We start from the raw sequence: 17,151 nt of genomic DNA, 5'->3' as shown, positions 1-17,151 counted from the left end.
CAACACAGCTCTCATACCCAGCCTAAGTCCTTTTCTGTAAAATATAAGGCTTGTCTGTAATTCTACCCTACCTAGAGAGACTTCACTGTAAAACTAGCGGTACCCCAGTTATTAAATAAAATGCACGAGTTCTTAAAAAAACGCAACCATCATTCATATTTCTGCCTGACCAAGAGTTGGACAATTTGTCAGCACGAAATCTACTGATCAAATATGTGTGCGCGTGTTTAGTGCTAACCTCTTTCCATAATAATTTGCTTTTTGAACCTTCAACACAATGCCTGCATACCGCATAAAATATATAGCTTTCCTACCTATTTTGTTCATCAGATGTGTCTATGCTGACTATTTCCAGACGCGTCACACTCATAGCCCAGTGAAGAAAAAAGGTTTTCTGATCGACAGCCCAGCATCTATACGCTCAGGCAACCGCAACGGAAGCATGAATCATATATGGCATTATCTCAGCTACAAATTACAAGGGAAATCGCCACTAGAAGTGTGGTCAAATTTCACCAAAAAATTGCTAGTCTTTGATAAAAATAATCTGGACAGTAGAGGATATAACATAAGATAATACAACGTTTCAACACAAGATCATGCATTATTGTTTCACATATCCCATCTCCATGCCCTACCTCTACCTAACCTAGTCACATGTCATTGGATTACAGTATATACACGTGCACGTTGGTTGAATACAAATGCACCAGTGTTGAAACATTATACAGGAGTTTGATTTATCGATGAGAAGGATTTCCTCTTCTCCAAATGAATAATCAATGAGAGCTCACGATGTTAGATACTGACCCTACAAGCCAAGATTAGACCAAAAAAAATTGCCCTACTCTTTCACCTACATATAATTTTACAACAGCTGCGACAAGATGATTTGAGCCAGATCAGAAGAGAAATGTTAGCACTGGCCACACCCAGTATTCAAGGAGAACTGAGCCTGCTGTAACTTATCCAGAAACTTTTGACCTTTCCGTCCAAGATTATACCTTAGTACGATCAATTGCTCGTGTGCTTCACTTCTCGCTAGCTGCATAGGTCACATAAGTAGTGCGTGGGGATAGCTAATTGCTTTAACTTTCAGGTGTTGGAGGCCTATGACTATATGGTACATAATATGAAGTTTCCTGCCCAATTGGTGTTTGCAGAAGAGGGTTCCATCGATCAAAGATGATGCGACCTCCTCGTCCAATCCTACCCCGGCAACGAAATGGTGGCATGGTTGCACCATTCTCAATGGGAGGATCTGGTGGTGGTTTGATACCTGCTGCTACCAACTTCTCAGGATCCAATGGTCTTGTGAATAACAGTACTGGCTCCTCAGGATCCTGTATTTTCAGGAAGATGGTAATTAGATGACAAAAATAGCTATTAAAGGCCTATACAATGTACATGAATAGATTCTATTAAAGGCAACAATAAGAAAATGGTGGGTTTAGACCATTATCCAACAATGTAATAAATCTAAAATTCCTGGCTCCAAGGAAGCCACAAACTGGCCTGATTCTCACTGTATTACTTGAGTACCTCTAATTGCACTTAAGGCCTCTAATCTGTTGAGTTTAAAATTCATAGTACTTCATTGCCAAATACCACTTGTTTTGCAACCAGTTGTCTTACAAGAAAGAGTGAGAAAAGGCCACATACTCTTTTAAACACCCAGCCATTCTGCTGCGGTCTCCTTTTTAGTTCGCGGTCACGTTTTATGCGCAATGTAGGGATTACGGATAGCTTGTGATCAGGGAATCGATGACGGAAAACAGGTGGCCGAACATATGGTTGCTCAGTTGTTGTGTCATCTGAATCCGCATAATCATCTTCACTTGATCCGAATCTACTAGATACTTGCTGGAAGCCTGACAATGCAGTCCCTTCATCAACAAGTTGGGCTTCATGCTGAAGGAGGGAAAGAGGAAATGACAGTAAATAAGTCATAAACAACCAGATGTATCCAAGTAATAATAGGCCAAAAAACAAAAATAACAGGGCTATGACAACAATCAAGGTTAAATACTCCAAGGTGCTACAGAAAATAATCAGGCAGAGGTATTTATTGAATTTTCTTCAATATTTTCTATTCTATAACGTACTAAATTATACTATAGAATTATAGTATCAAATGCAAGCAGTCTTGAGTCAACAGAGTATAAACCCATTCCCCATCAATTGTGGGAGTGGTGGAATCTATGCTACTATCATTTTTTGTGCTTGTACTGTTTCTTATAAAATTAAGGTCTACTAGAAATCATGTCAGATCCATGTGTCAACATGGATAACTATGTATTTACAGGCTGCAAATGTCCCTTGACAAATGTTCTTTGGAGATAAGGAACCAAAACAAGATAATGGACAAAATTCAGCTCTGTTTAGGCTGTTCACCCCAAAATAAGCACATAAAATCTTTATACCTTATATTTCATCTGAATGCGCTGAAGGTTGACCTCGCATTCCATGGACTCCCGTTTTGTCTCTTCCCTCTGTGAAGAATACATTATAAGTTGCATAAGTGCAATTTAGTATGTAAACACTATAGGACCAGCTCACTCATGAACTAACCTTAACCAAAGCATCCATAAGGGCCTTTGCCTGGTCCAAGTTGCGCCGCACCTAATAGATAATTTCAACCTAGCATTGTGAGTAGAATAACAAAAAATATATAGTACTTAAAATTCGATAATTAGAAAGTTACAGCTAACAAATTATAATTCAAAGAATAAGTCAACAAAGGAATGATGTGTCAAAATTGGAGTAAGAATACACACAAAACTAGCACTCTAGTTGAGAAACCATGTATAAAATAGAAACAGAACGAAACAAAAAGTCCTGACTAAAGAATCTGTTGGAACTTGGGAACAAATGTCACAACTTCCATGCAATAACGTGGACATTAAATTAAGCAGACGTAACCAATCAATTCAACCAAGATAATATATGTTCTCCCCCAAACAAGACAACATAAGCACATCACAGTTTGCATTAGTTTTAAATTATTACAGAAAAACCGGCTTTCTTGTGCTATTTTCTCTAAAGCAATTATACATGTAAGTTCCTCTTTCTCAACAAACAAAAGGAAATCTAGAGCACCAAAAATGAAGAAAAGATTTGGTTTCTAATTAATGTAGATGTAACATGAAAAATATCAAGGAACGAATGTTCTCTCCTTATGAACTCTTGGCAATCTTGAGACATGATTTAATAAACTACTCCATCTGTTCCAAAATGTAAGCATTTCTAGGATTCAAATTGTGCCACAATACAAGCATTTCTGCACTGGTTCCCATGATTTCAATATTCAAATGATTCTAGAGCCAATCATATGCTTAGAAAGGGTATCTAATCATTTCAAAATTCAAAAATTGACCAATGAAGTGACTTAAAGGGAATCATTTGACATCTACTTAGTATTTGGTAAACAACCTAGAAATGCTTATATTTTAGAACAGAGGTAGTAAGAGCTTGGATACTACAAGCAAGCAGACATAAGTTGGTTTGTAATGCATCTAGTACCGTGTCAGACGAAGGAAAAGGAGTAAATTGCACTGACTTCTTTCACAGTAATATAGTAGGATTGGTGGTTTATCATTCACTGATATACATAGAGAACCTCATCAAGAATAATAATCAACAGAATATGATCAGAGATTTCAATTCAGATTTTAGAAACAGCAAACATTAGCCTATAATCAAAATATTATGTACTTATTTATTCAGTAAGATGTACAGCGACAAAAAAAAGCAGCAGTAAAAGGTTCTATGAAGAAAAAGTGACAGACAACAAAAATAAAATGTTTCTTACCAGGCGAAGTTTTTCGAATGATTGAAAATTATTTTCTCGTCTTTGCATCTGAAAAAGTAAAAAAAGTTATGCATACACATGGTAGAAGCACAATTGGAGATATAATCCCTCCAAAAAAGCTTGCCTAGTAATTAATGATACCAGGTCACATGATTTCATAATATGTTCAAAATAACATCTGATTTTAAAGTGACTCACCCTTCTTGTATGAAGTCGATGTGCCTTCTCTCTTGGTCTGAATACATTATAAGGGTTCGTATCATTCACTGGTGGAGGAGGCTTCAAGGGAAAAAAAAAAGGAAATTTGTCAACAGTAATGCAACCAGGAAACAAGAATCATCAATTATAAAGCAACAGCTCTTCCAGGCCTGATCAATTGATCATAACTTGGTCAAAACAAACCTGACTAAAATGTGTAATTTATGCATTTTTATTGGGATGATGGCTTATAAGCCCAACTTAGTGTAATCTTTTTAAGATTATTTTGGCAAATCCAGCTAAACCCCCATGGCATGCTGCTTCAACCAAATTAAGCAAGGACACAAAATATAACCTGAGTATCTCACTTTACTTTCATGGCATGTTACTTAGAGGCCAAAGATTCATGTTAGCCAAAGAGACCAGAAGAGATCACCTTAAACTCCAGCATTTGCTGAAGCTGTCTGATTACGTATAAGCTAGGTCACTCATTTGGTGCATAATTGCATAAAAAACATCTAGATGAAGGAATCAAGTCGGTAATACAAATCACACGTTGGAAGAGAAATGAATTCAACCAAACTACAGATATGAACATTTCCAGATAAAGCATCCAAAATGCAAAACTAGAGTCCAATATTTGCATTAACACTGCAGCGTTATTAGCTGTTATTTCATTAAACAAACTAATAGCTATATCATAGAAGAGGGGCTCAAATAGAAGAATTCTTGTCACCCTGGAAGGCTACACCAGTACCCGAGCTACGCCATTGCATTTTGAACCTCATGTGATATATTAACTAAAATTAGAGATCTAAATATGTGTTTTACAGGTTTATGGAACTAGATGACACATCGGTCTAAGTTTAAGTACTGATTGTGTATTTTACTCATATTTTATCATAGCCATCTATTATTCCTACCTCATTTCGACCCCAGCCTTCATTCATTTCCCTTTCCCATCAATTAGCAGATACTACTACCTATCCTCCTCCCTCATCCCATCATCGAAACATGGCCTGGGTTTGTTGACATAAAGCGGACATATAATACTTTAAATTAAACAAATTGGTTGTGCTGTAGTACAAAATGGACCAATCTTAGAATATGTAGCTGCCTTTCGTGAAGACCAAAAGAACCATGCATACAATTTATTGACTGAAGTAGCCATAATGTGGCATGTTTACACCATTTCAATAGTTAAGACTATAATTCCAAAGAAAAGTTGCATTTCATTTAGGACACTAGAAACAAGATTCCATACACATAAAATAAAACCATCTACCAACAATCAGTTTTGGTATTATCAGGAAAATGGCAAGTCCAAAAAGGATACAAAAAAATTGTACTAACCTGCAAACGCCGGAGAATAGGCTTTTGCCATCGTTCCCTCTGATAAAAGAATGAATCAGTAAGCAAAAAGAATGATGTAAACACAACTAAAGCCAAATACCTGATAGGCAAAATATACAGACTGTGAGGGAAAAAATGAGACTATGTGAGGAATCAACAATTTGACTTGTCGCAAAAACTGAAGCAAAGCATATCACCACTACAACAAAATTTTGTATTGCATTCTCATTTTAGAGAATACCTTTTCTTTCCAATAATCATATACAGCTTGGAAAACTCCATACCGAACAGATAAGTACTGCAAAGCCTGCTTAGAGAAGAAATTGTTAAGCAAACATCCAAAAAGAAAATAACTGAATTAGAAATCTGCAGCAACCATAAGAAAGTAGTAAACTGAACTTATTCCCAGGAATGTAGGAAAATAATAGATCCAGAATCAAGTTAGTTACAAATTTATCACAGGAAAAGATAAAAGATTCGGTTTTTGTTTTTCACTATATTTGTTTCCACTGAAATACCTTGTCTGCATCAGTGTCTTGCAGCCCTTACAGACTAATATCAGTTACATGATCTCTACATTAGCAAGGTTCACTAAACCAAAATGTTTTGATCAACATCTTAAATGGAATACAACAAAGTCACATAATACCAGCACAAGAAATGTGTGAAATGCTAATCAATATTAACCTACATAATAAGTAATCAATAGTTACTATCTAAGAGGATATTTCCCACAACCTCAGAAATTTTAATTCATGTATCATTTCCTGGGTTTCCCTGAATCTGGCATGCCAATTGGTAATAATAGTTGCATATACCCCAACATCAGCAATAAGATGACAATAACATTCCTAATCACAGTAAGTTAAATTGGAGTATCGTGTTTTATTTTACCAGTATTCTAGAAACTCAAAGTTTTTATGTCTAGAAGGACTTCTACGATGATATATATAAGCCATAAACATTAATTAAAAACATTGCAACAACATTAATAACAAAAAAAATGCATGAAATTGACCATGGTGTGAGTGTGGTGAATCAGATTCGATTTCCTGTGGATTCCTCAATCTTCATTGACCATAATAATACAACAATAGCAATGCATTCTTTGATTGAGGCGTCCAAAAGAAAAGCATAACCACAGAAGTGACACTATAGTGCACTTATGACATATATATCAAAAGACCAATATGACTTCATAAACGGCAAGTAAAGAACTACGTAAGAGGATGTGTAGCCATGTTAATACTTTCTCAAATTGTAGCTGTCATATAAGTGCATGCAATGTCATGGAAGTCAGCATAGTTAAAATTTGAAAAAACAAAAGAAAAGTTTACTAGGCATGTGAAGTGTTTGTTTCTGAGAAAATGTTCAGAGGTAGAACACTATGTATCACTTCAAGTGTTCACAACATGTGCTAAAGCCACCTCTAGGGATCCTTAGACCTTAGGTAAAATGTCCCGATATAATTGACACATCATGATGGATAAGTTATTGGAAAGTGTTCATGTTGTAAAACGGATTTAAAACAATGAGATGCCCTCACAGATGATCATGATGTCAACAGATAAGTTATGTTTTTACTACATCAATAAAGTATAGATAATTTGATGTCATAAAAGTATGCCTGTATTGCAAAATGCATGCACATTGACCTAAATGCCAATATTATAATCCGTTTTCCTATTAAACACCATCCTGTCAGTAACATATAAGGTTCCCATTTAGCAGGTGGCTTTACCTCCATTGCAGCATCAAGCTGCAAGAGGACTGGTACAGGTCCTATGAAAGTTGGTGTTATGGCTCCTGCTCTTTCTCGAGCTTTGTGATCCAAAATTTCCAACTTGAATAGGAGGACCTCCAACCTGTAATATAGGACCATTTCAAACCGTAGCAAAATATAGATGCTTCACAGAGGAAATAACATAATGAACATAGTGGTGTCTCAACAGAACGTTTAGACTCAAGATAGAAAAAGTTAGAAGGTTCAAATTAGTACCCTTGCTTTTTTTATTGTCAGCAGTTAGTGATATACACAACGAGCAACTTTAGCTCTTGCAACCAAAGTTTACTCAGAAACACTACATGCAATTCTTATATTAGCATGTTACTAAGATGACATTATGCTTTCGAAGAAAAAAAATCTGGCTAAAAACTAGAAACTCTTGATGTTAATTTTTAGATTTCAAGTTGTGCATACTTGCACTATAATGAACATTTCACCTATAGCTAGTAAACCAGGTCATCTAGATATGCAGAACTTTCTTACTTTTCAGGGTTAAGATTCTTCCGGTCATTGTTGATAACTTCAAGCCAGTCTTCATCTTCATTGTCCAGATCATACTCGACGAATTCACCAATCTCAGCTCTGGCTGCAGAGTGTAACCAATCTTATAAGTAGAACCCACAAACAAAATATTGTAACAATGCCAGAGGAGTAGAAAAGAAACCTCCTCTTCCACGTATATAACAGGTTGGTTGTGCAAAGGTCCGGGTGTAGTCCCTTTCATAGGTGTCCACAGCATCAAACTGAGGCGTTGGTATCTCTTGAACATTCTTCTTAGTGGGTGTTGGGTTTCCCTGGAAAGAGAAGAAATGATTATCACTTTAAACAGCAAGAGCTAACTAAAAAAAAATTTATGGCTCACCGAAACAATGGGTGCTTTGTCCACTGTTCTACTTGTGTATTGTAACAACACAACATGCATACAGTCTATGTATTGTTGGTCATGCATTTGTTCCTATGAGAATGATGAATATTTTTTTTATTTTCAGAATCTTAGCAGTTTCAACAAGTTTGATTGTTTTAAAGAAGGAAGGTTAAAATAACCCTAGGGTTTCATTTAGATTGAAAGAAAGATTTAAATATTCAGAGACTAAAGTGTATGTTATTGCAGCATTCCAATCTATCTGAGACGCAAATAAAGCCAAACAGCACATATATCTAATAGGATCATTATTGCAACTTCAAAAAGGATTTAATTGGGTACTTACACAACAGTATGTTGGTAAGCCACATACAGGTAGAAGTACAAATGCATATACTAGTACAGAAAAATGCAAACAACTAATATCACTGCAACAAAATAGTATCCACCCATTCATAAAACATGACTACAAAGCTAAGCTTGTGAAATGAGCCAAATGACTTCATCATGTGCACAATTCAGCTGAATTAAAATTGCTAATTGGGTGTAGAGCAGATCGCAACAACGTTAGAAAGGTAGCAAAATGGTCCGGAGCAACATTTATCAGATAATCCAGGCATTATCAATCGAATTACCTCTCCCTCCGCGGCAGAAGCAGTGGCGGCAGTGAGCTCCGGGCCGGACTGCCGCAGCAGCACCCCCGCCCTTGCGACCGCGACCGCCGCGGCCGTGGGGTCATCGTCGTCGAACTCCCGCGCCGACTTGAGGATCGGGAGCTTCTTGTGGATGTCGAGCGGCCGCGGCCTGAAGGAGAGCCTACTCATGGCCATCAGCAGCACCACCACCGCCGCCGCCGCCCCGCCGCCTCATCTCATCTCCTCTCCACCTCCCCTCCCCCACACACCCCCACACCCCACACTCGCGACGAAGGGGGTCGGGCGGGCCTGAGGGGAAAGCGCGCAAAACCCTAGGTCCGCGAGGAGCCCCGTCAGGCGGGGCGGCCGCAAGGGTAGGAAGGAAGCGAGGAGGCGCGGGGGGAGCTAGGGTTAGGGTTTTGGGGGGGGAGGGGAATCGGGTTTCTAGGGTTTGAAAGGGGGTGAAAGGGAGGGAAGGACGGGAGGAAGAAGGGAAGGGAAGGGAAGGGAAGGGAGGTTGGGCGCGCGTACGTATACGCGCTGTGTATACGCCGTATACCCCATGGACCATACGTATAAGCCGTCTTAATAATCGTATAAAAGTTTATTTGGTCACAGGGATTAAGCCGATTATTATCGAAACGGTTCGGCCGGCCTAGTCGCGCGACGGGAGTGGCCCACGTGCCCAGTTAGCGGTAGGGCTCACGGGCCCGGGCACAAAGATAGATTTTGAGCTCGACTACAGCTGCTTTATTATTTTTAGGAAGGGAAAAAGCTATCAAACGGAGTTCGTTCGGACGGAATAGTTAATGAATAATTAATTTAGGTGTTGCTAATTGATGGATAATGAGCCACCGGTGCCACGTGCTCCATCGCGTTTCTAAGTTTTCACTAATCTGTCTCGTGCGTATGGTATCCCGTGTTATAGTCTTTCTCTTTTAAGAAATATTATTTGATTTTTATATCTATAAGAGGATCTAGAGGTGGTCTCGGGACCACCTACGAATGATCTTAGCTTAATTATATATCTATACCTATTATAAAAGAGAATAGCGTTTGCGTCGTCGGTCAAACACAATCCGAATCAACTAGCGTGGGCTGCACCTCAGTTAATTGAAATCAACCAGCATCACCTGCTTGCCTCGCTAGAGCGTTGTGCTTCTAATGTGGAGGTCGTGAGTTTGAGTCCTACCAAGGTCAATAAAGATACTATATTAGTAGCGCGTTTCTATAGTTGTTCGAGGCCTACAAGGCTAATAAAGACACTATTTTATTAGTGCGTCTCTATAGTTGTTCAATGTTTAGGTGAGCTTTACACATTCATTTTTTTTATGTTTTTACACTTTCTCATTTTATCTATTTTCTCACATTTATTTTTTTCGTGTTTTTCTCTACGCACAACATTTTGATTTTTCAACACATTCTTATTTATTTTTTACGTGTTTTTCTACACAATCTAAAATTTGGTTTTTTTCTACGCAATCTCAAATTTCTTTGTGTTTTTCTCTACACATAATATTTTTGTGTTTTCCTAAGCATTCTCAAAATTCTTTTTTATTTTTCTACACAATCTCAAAATTCTCTATTGGTACTTTTTCAAACCTCCTTTCTTGTTTTTTCTATTTCTACATTCCCGAAATTATTTTCAATTGCTAAAATTTTTGTTTTTTCCTATTCCTACATTCTTAAGTTTTTTGGCACACCTTATGAATTTATTTTTTCTATTGGTACATTCTCGAGTTTGAAACATAGCACAAATTCATTTTTAAGTTTTCAATGATCATATGTCACGTCATGTAAAATGTTTGTGTGGTTTTTAAAACTGCTATCCCCATATGGGGTTGGGTATATATTTGTATAACTTTGTAGAAATATAGTTTTATGAATATTTGAATAAAATAATATCTTTATCTTTACTATTATAAAAATAAAATTTGATTATGTTATATGTCAATCCATTTGAATTCGTGACTGTATAACTAGCTCCACCTCGATTGAAAAGAAACCTCACTTCTGCCGTAGTTTTTAGAATGACAAATCCTTCGACTAAGATAACGAGTTAACATCACGGTAGAAGAAGAGGTTCATTCAAAGCTCGTCGTAGGGGTGGGCGACAGCCTGGATGAACACCAGCGTCCTGAGGTTCTCCCAACAACACAACAATGCCTCAACATCCATGAAATTCATGTCCAATTTGGATTTTATTCCCAACTCGACGCCACCGCCACCACTCACCACTGTTCACCGTAACGAAAAAGTTAAAAAAGATAGAAATTGAAACATTCTTACTACCTGTCACTATGCACCATTAAAAATTGAATATTTGCACAAAACTGAATCAAAGGGAGTTCTTGTTATATTTAGTGATATTTTCTAGAAATATTTAAATATTTTCATTAAGAAATGCATGTGTACTTGAAGCACATAACACACATTTAAAACCTGTGGAACTAAACCTTTTGCACTGATAAAAATTGAATATTTGCACAAAAAGGATTCAAAGGGAGTTCTTGTTATATTTAGTGATATTTTCCGGAAATATGTAAATATTTTCATTAAGAAATGCATGTGTACTCCAAACAAATAACACGGATTTAAAACTTGTGGAACTAAACCTTGTAAAATTTAAATTAGTTCCTTAAGGCTATGTCCTTTTGCAATGAGATTTTTAATTTATGTTATCATTTAATTTTATGACAGCTGTGAAAACCTGCAATGATAATTTATGCTCTTCATGAGCTTGATTGTCATACAATGATAATTTATGCTCTTAGGGAGTGTTTGGTTTGCTGCAGATGGCCCTGACCAAGCTCAGTATATGCATGATGCCATTGTTTGGTTGGCTTGGACCAAATCATGGGCCTGTCTCCAATGGTGCAAAAGAGAGCTGTGAGCCTGGCTGAGGAGAAACGAGGTTCATATTCGTTTCATGCAAGCCTGGCTGGGGCGAACAAAAAACAATGATGTGGCTGCATCATGTCTACCCCAAAACCATCCAACGGCATGCATGCATAAGACAGTACAATAACCAAACAACTTGTTTGTTCGACCTGTCTCAAAAGATTCAAATACCAAACACAACCATTTCACAAGCAAGATAAGATTAGATGAACCAGACCCATATGATACGAGCCAGGCACATGCAATCTGGGTAACCAAACACATCCTTAATGAGCTTGATTAAGCTCATCCTTAAAATTTTGCAATCATGACATATAGTTATCATTTGTTTTACATAATTATATATCTTAGGTACATATATATTTTCGTGCATTTTTTGAATATGTAATGATTTTGGTACCCGTAGCGAAGCACAGGCGTGGTTGCTAGTATAATAAAAATAAGAGAAAATTATTATTATTGACATATGTAAAATGCACTTTTGATTAATTTTATATTTTTATTATATACATTGTATGTTACATTTGTGACAATTAAAAAGGTTATCTAAGTTGGACCATCTAAAACAATTCTGGATATGCCACTGGTCTGATAGCTATTTAAGAGTATAAATGACAGAATTAGCTACCACAAAGTTAAAATTCTATTTTAAAAGGTAAGACGGTGAACTTCCGTATAGAAACTTTTTTTTTGCAAAAAATGCACCTTTTAGTAATTCGAGAATCGTACGCATAAAAGCCGAGGAAAAATCTGAGAAAATTCAAGTTAAAGAACGCTCCCTAGATTAGATGATTATCTGGTTTTTTATAGTTTTTAAGTTTAGTTATAAATGCGTGAATAAACTGCTACAACTAGATGGAAAATTTTGGTCTAGGAGTTTAAAATATGTATTGGCACAAATCTAAATTTTCTGTAATTAATTTTTAAATACTTACACAGCCTTGGTCATGTAATCTCATATTTAAAAAGCAATGACAAAGAAAAAAGTATGTGGTCTCCTTTAAAAAAATAGCAGTGGTAGTGGGTGGTTAACTTATCATTAGGGATGCATTACGTTTGTTTCATATTATAATATGTTTTGGCTTAACCTAAATTCATATGGATGCTAATTACGAGTGATACGGATTAAAAGGCATTTGCATGATCTATACATATTTGTATAGGATAAGAGGTCTATACAGAGAAAGAGGTAAGAAACCGTTTACAGTTTGACTCTGGTAGGAAAAATCATGGTAAAAATATAGCTGACCTGTTGGGCATGGTTGGATATGATATGATGGGTGCTAGGACAGTATATTACCTAGTATCTAACCCACGTAACCCTATCCCTCGCTATATAATGGGAGGTAGGGGCGTCACTCGAGAGCATATTCTCAGACTTTTTGACTATTCAATTCCAATATACAAGGCTACAATTTAGTCGACAAAAGTAGGGTGTTAATTTGTAGTTGAAGGCCCAGACCTAGATAATCTTTGTGCATATCATTTATCTTTCACTCACTTGCCACCCTCTTTATTACTACTGATGCGAAACATCCCACAGTTGTGCGTATTAGGTAGGGGTGCAGTGAGATTTTATCTAAAGATTCATGGATCCCAACTCAAAGGTCACAAAGACAAAGTTTGCCCCCAAGCAAACTGTCGATGATTTGGATGTCGGCAATATATATGGGGTGGCTAGCGAGGCGTAAAGATCGATGGTTAGGATGAAGACACAGGTTTACCCAGGTTTAGGCTCTCGACTAGCGAGATAATACTCTACTCCTGCTTGGCGATTGTATTGGATTGTGGGTAGATCAACTAGAAGATAGCCGATCTGAATATGTCATCTGTCTGACCCTCCCCCATGAGGGTGCCCCTGTCCCCCTTATACAGTGGGGGATAGGGCTTACAGATAGAGTCCTAATCTGATGAGACTAAGATCTATCCTAATTCGGTTACAACTCGAATCTGGTACAGGCGGCATGTAATCCGACAGTAACCAAACTCCGGTTAATACCATACAGATATAATCTCCTTCCTATTCGGTACCGCTACGACTGTATGTATACATGTAGTCTACGGATACCCCTAGTACAAGTATTCCACAACAGCCCCCGGAGTCGTACATAGCCGCACAAATCATCCGTGTAGATTATTGACGTTATCTGAGTGCTTCCTAAGCGCTCCCCGAATGCTTCCCGAGTGATCCCGAGTACTCGTGATGATTGTAGAGGCTGTGGATGGCTCCGAATGGAAGAAAGGAATAAGTGCATCTTCGTTAGGTATACGACTCTATGCTTAAATGCGTAACAATTAAACATAAAGTCTTTTGGAGACTGTATAAAAAAGGCTTAGGTGTATCGGAGATGCATCTAATAGGTGTAGCCCCCGACTCTATGCTTAAATGCATAGCAATTAAACATAGAGTCTTCTATGGACTTTTACCCAAGAGATGTTTCTTGAAGTTTCGAGTTTTTCGACTCGAGCAACACTGTTTTGAGTGCTTCCGGACCCGAGTGGTACCCAGCTCTGGTTGCTCTCTCCGAGCGATTTGAACCCAAGTGGTTTGGAGATGGTTTTTGTGCCGTGTCTCCTCAGGCATGTAATTTATAATTACATTGTGCCTGTAGGGTAGGTTATGCAGTACTGCCTAACCGTTACAGCCAAGTAGTTAGTACCGAGTATATTCGGGTTTACTCAAAGTTTAGGCACAGGCTGAAAAGCGCAATTAAGTGCCATGGGCGATATCAACTGACGCCTGTACGAGTACGGCCATGGACCCATAACATAGGCGTACTGTTGATTCTCGAAATGTGAGAAATCACAAATTTTATGTCACCATTTGGGCGAACCATAAACTCGCAACGTTCTCGTCAACATGGTATCAACTATGCCAACACCGAATTTTACGCATCGGTCCGCTAGGCGCATGGATGGACACAGTAACACTTAGTCGATTTTGGAGATTTGGAGCTGTTGAACCATTTTAGTTCAATGATTTTGGAGATTTGGTGCTATAGAGCACCCGTGCCACAGTAGCTGATCTCGAGGCCCGACTTAATGTAATCAAAGCTACTCGTGACCGGTTTGCTTCTGTAGCCTTGCGATCTTCAGGTCGTTCGAGACTATGGCGACCAGCTTTAGCTCCACGTCCGCCAATAAAATCATTGAGAGGCTTAAAGAGGTACCTGAGAGTGTGGCTGAGGAGGTGAGGGACACAGCGATGATTGCGGCTTGCCAAAGCCTTTGCCATAATGAAGTCCCTTTGCCCCTAGGTAGTCTTTTTAGCCACCATCGAAGATTTTATAGCTGATTGCGACTCGGAGAGGCTACAGCCAGTGCCCACTCCATAGTTCGGGCCCTTGACCTGCAATAGGAAATATGGCCATTAGCAGTAACCTGTCTTTTGCAAGACATTTGTTTGTCTGTAATGTAAATTGTTTTGCTATTGCTTTAAGTCTTTATTCTGATTTAGATCTCATAATCTGAAATGAGCTGTGTAAACTGTTGCCGTGTACACATCCCGACAGCCCCCAAGTAGATTTAGCTAGCGCGGAGCGTAGCGAATTCCTCGGTTTGGTACGATAAGTAGGGCGTAGCCGCGAAGTTTGTTTAGCTTTATTCAGATATTGATCTCGTGAGCAAAAAAAACTTTTAAACAATAGACTTTTAAAAGAACCGTATGATGTGATACAGTGTAGTCCCCCGACTGGCTAGCTGAGGGTGAAAACCACTCGGCGTGGGCAGTCGAATGATGAAGAAAGAGGAAACCTTTACAAAAAAAAGTACTAAGTATGAAAGGGACTTAGCTGTTCGATATTCCATAAGTTCTCTCGTTGATGGCGATGATGACGTCCGACATACGGATGCGATCCCAATTTGGTGGTGATGATCCTAATGTTGAAGAGAGACGTGGCCGACATAGTAAATAAATTACCACTTAGCGGCGACGAAGTTGATGCGTCCAACATGGTGGCGGTGCATGCATTCGGTGTGGTGATGGGATCACCACTCGGCGAGGGTGAAGTTGATGAAGAACCTATGACCTTCTGTTGGAAATTAGGGTCATTGGTGACCACTCGTTTCATCTTGACCACTCGGCAGGCTTCAATCACGCTTGGTGTTAATCTGTTTGCTAGTAGTATTTTACTATTGTATGTTTCTTAGTCGTGAGATGAGTTGGCTTTGCGGCGTGTGCCTATCCTGACAGCCCCCGGGTGGACTTAGCCAGCGCGGAGCATAGTATCGTTTACCTGGTTCGGTACAGTGAGTATGGTGTAGCCACGAAGTCATATAACCGCATCCAGACGTCGATCTAATAAACAGACGAAGAGCTAATGAGCAGTAGATTTAACTATCCTGGTTCATGTCGTCCGAGTCATCGTGCCGATCGGGACGAGATGCATAGACTACATCTGCTGATGCGGCATAGGAGTTAGCCATGTCAAAAAGATCCTTGACTGTAGTTGGCTCTTTGCGAGTGAATTTCGCGATAAATTGCTTATCTTTCATGCCTTTGCGAAAGGCGGCGATGACCATGTCATCCTTGATGTCGGGGATGGAATTGCGAACCTCAGAGAACCTTTTGATGTAGGCCCGTAGAAATTCGTTCTTCCTCTGTTGGACCTGGTATAGGTCGTATTTGGGCCGTGGCCTGTCGTAAGTGCCCTAGAAGTTGGCTATGAATCGATTGTGGAGTTCTGCCCAAGAGTCAACAGACTGTTTGGGGAGTCCCAACAACCAATGTCTAGCCGAGTCATCCAGAGTGACTGATAGATAATTGGCCATTGCCTTGGTGTCACCACCGGATGCTCGGATAGCCATGGTGTACACCGTTAGCCAAGCCTCGGGGTCGGTGGAGCCGTCATACTTCTTGATACCAGTTGGCTTGAAACCAGTCGGCCAAGTAAGCTGGCTCAAGTATTTGGTGAAGGCCGCTACACCGTCGACCATGTTGGTGTCTAAGCTCTCGGGTGACCGATGTCTAGACCCCCGGCTATGGCTCCGATGTCCGCGGTCCCGACGATGACCTTCCTGGCGGGCTTGACGCTAGCGTTCGATCTTTCGGCGGAGGTTGCAGCTATCTTCCTGGTAGATATGGTTCTTCTCAGCTCAGCGTCAGGAGATGCTCGGCGCAATCTGTTATCAGTCAGTGACCGAGATCCGGATGGTCGTTTGGAAACGTTCGATCTAAATTGGGGTGACCTAGTCGACTGAACCTCCTACCGTACTGGTGGTGTTCTTAAGTTGCGTTGCAACAAGTGTTGGATCGCAGCTGTTGTCACCATTGCCTTGATCTTGTTGATGGTTTCAACCATCGGTAGATCTTGTTGAGGTAGCTGCTGAACAACGTCGCCGAGTAGATCCGCTGCCGCTTGGAGGTTTTGTTGAGGGGTCTTAAAAACTGATTGCCCTTCAACCTGAGTGTGGAGTAGATTGCACTGCACTTTGCGCGGGTGGCTCCCTAGATGTTCATGAGGTTGATTCTCATGTTAGCGTCTAGCTTTGTCTTCCCACCGCCGTTCTCTGGCCAGCTTGGCTGCTTGCTTCTCTTGGCGCTCCTTCTCAGCCTCGTTCGTTGTTGCCCGAGTGATGGTGAAGACCTCTCGGGGGGAACGAAGCT

General features: G+C 39.4%; 1 protein-coding gene across 1 annotated transcript; it reads right to left on the bottom strand.

Moving 5' to 3' along the window:
• Window positions 1-548: 548 nt before the first annotated feature.
• Window positions 549-9,139, bottom strand: LOC102721193 (enhancer of polycomb homolog 2-like). The gene is made up of 12 exons (XM_006661015.3): window positions 8,646-9,139; window positions 7,813-7,942; window positions 7,632-7,734; window positions 7,104-7,227; window positions 5,604-5,669; window positions 5,363-5,401; window positions 4,010-4,090; window positions 3,812-3,859; window positions 2,572-2,622; window positions 2,424-2,492; window positions 1,663-1,911; window positions 549-1,343 (listed from the first exon to the last, which is right to left on the bottom strand). The coding sequence occupies exons 1-12, from the start codon at window positions 8,838-8,840 to the stop codon at window positions 1,089-1,091; spliced, it is 1,410 nt and encodes a 469-aa protein (XP_006661078.2). The 5' UTR covers window positions 8,841-9,139; the 3' UTR covers window positions 549-1,088.
• Between the last annotated feature and the right edge of the window lie 8,012 nt (window positions 9,140-17,151).

The sequence above is a fragment of the Oryza brachyantha genome, chromosome 9 (genome assembly GCF_000231095.2).
Source record: "Oryza brachyantha chromosome 9, ObraRS2, whole genome shotgun sequence".
In the NCBI taxonomy this organism is placed as follows: Eukaryota; Viridiplantae; Streptophyta; class Magnoliopsida; order Poales; family Poaceae; genus Oryza; species Oryza brachyantha.
Note: the sequence above shows the minus strand (reverse complement) of the source record. Positions and strands in the feature narration are given on the sequence as shown.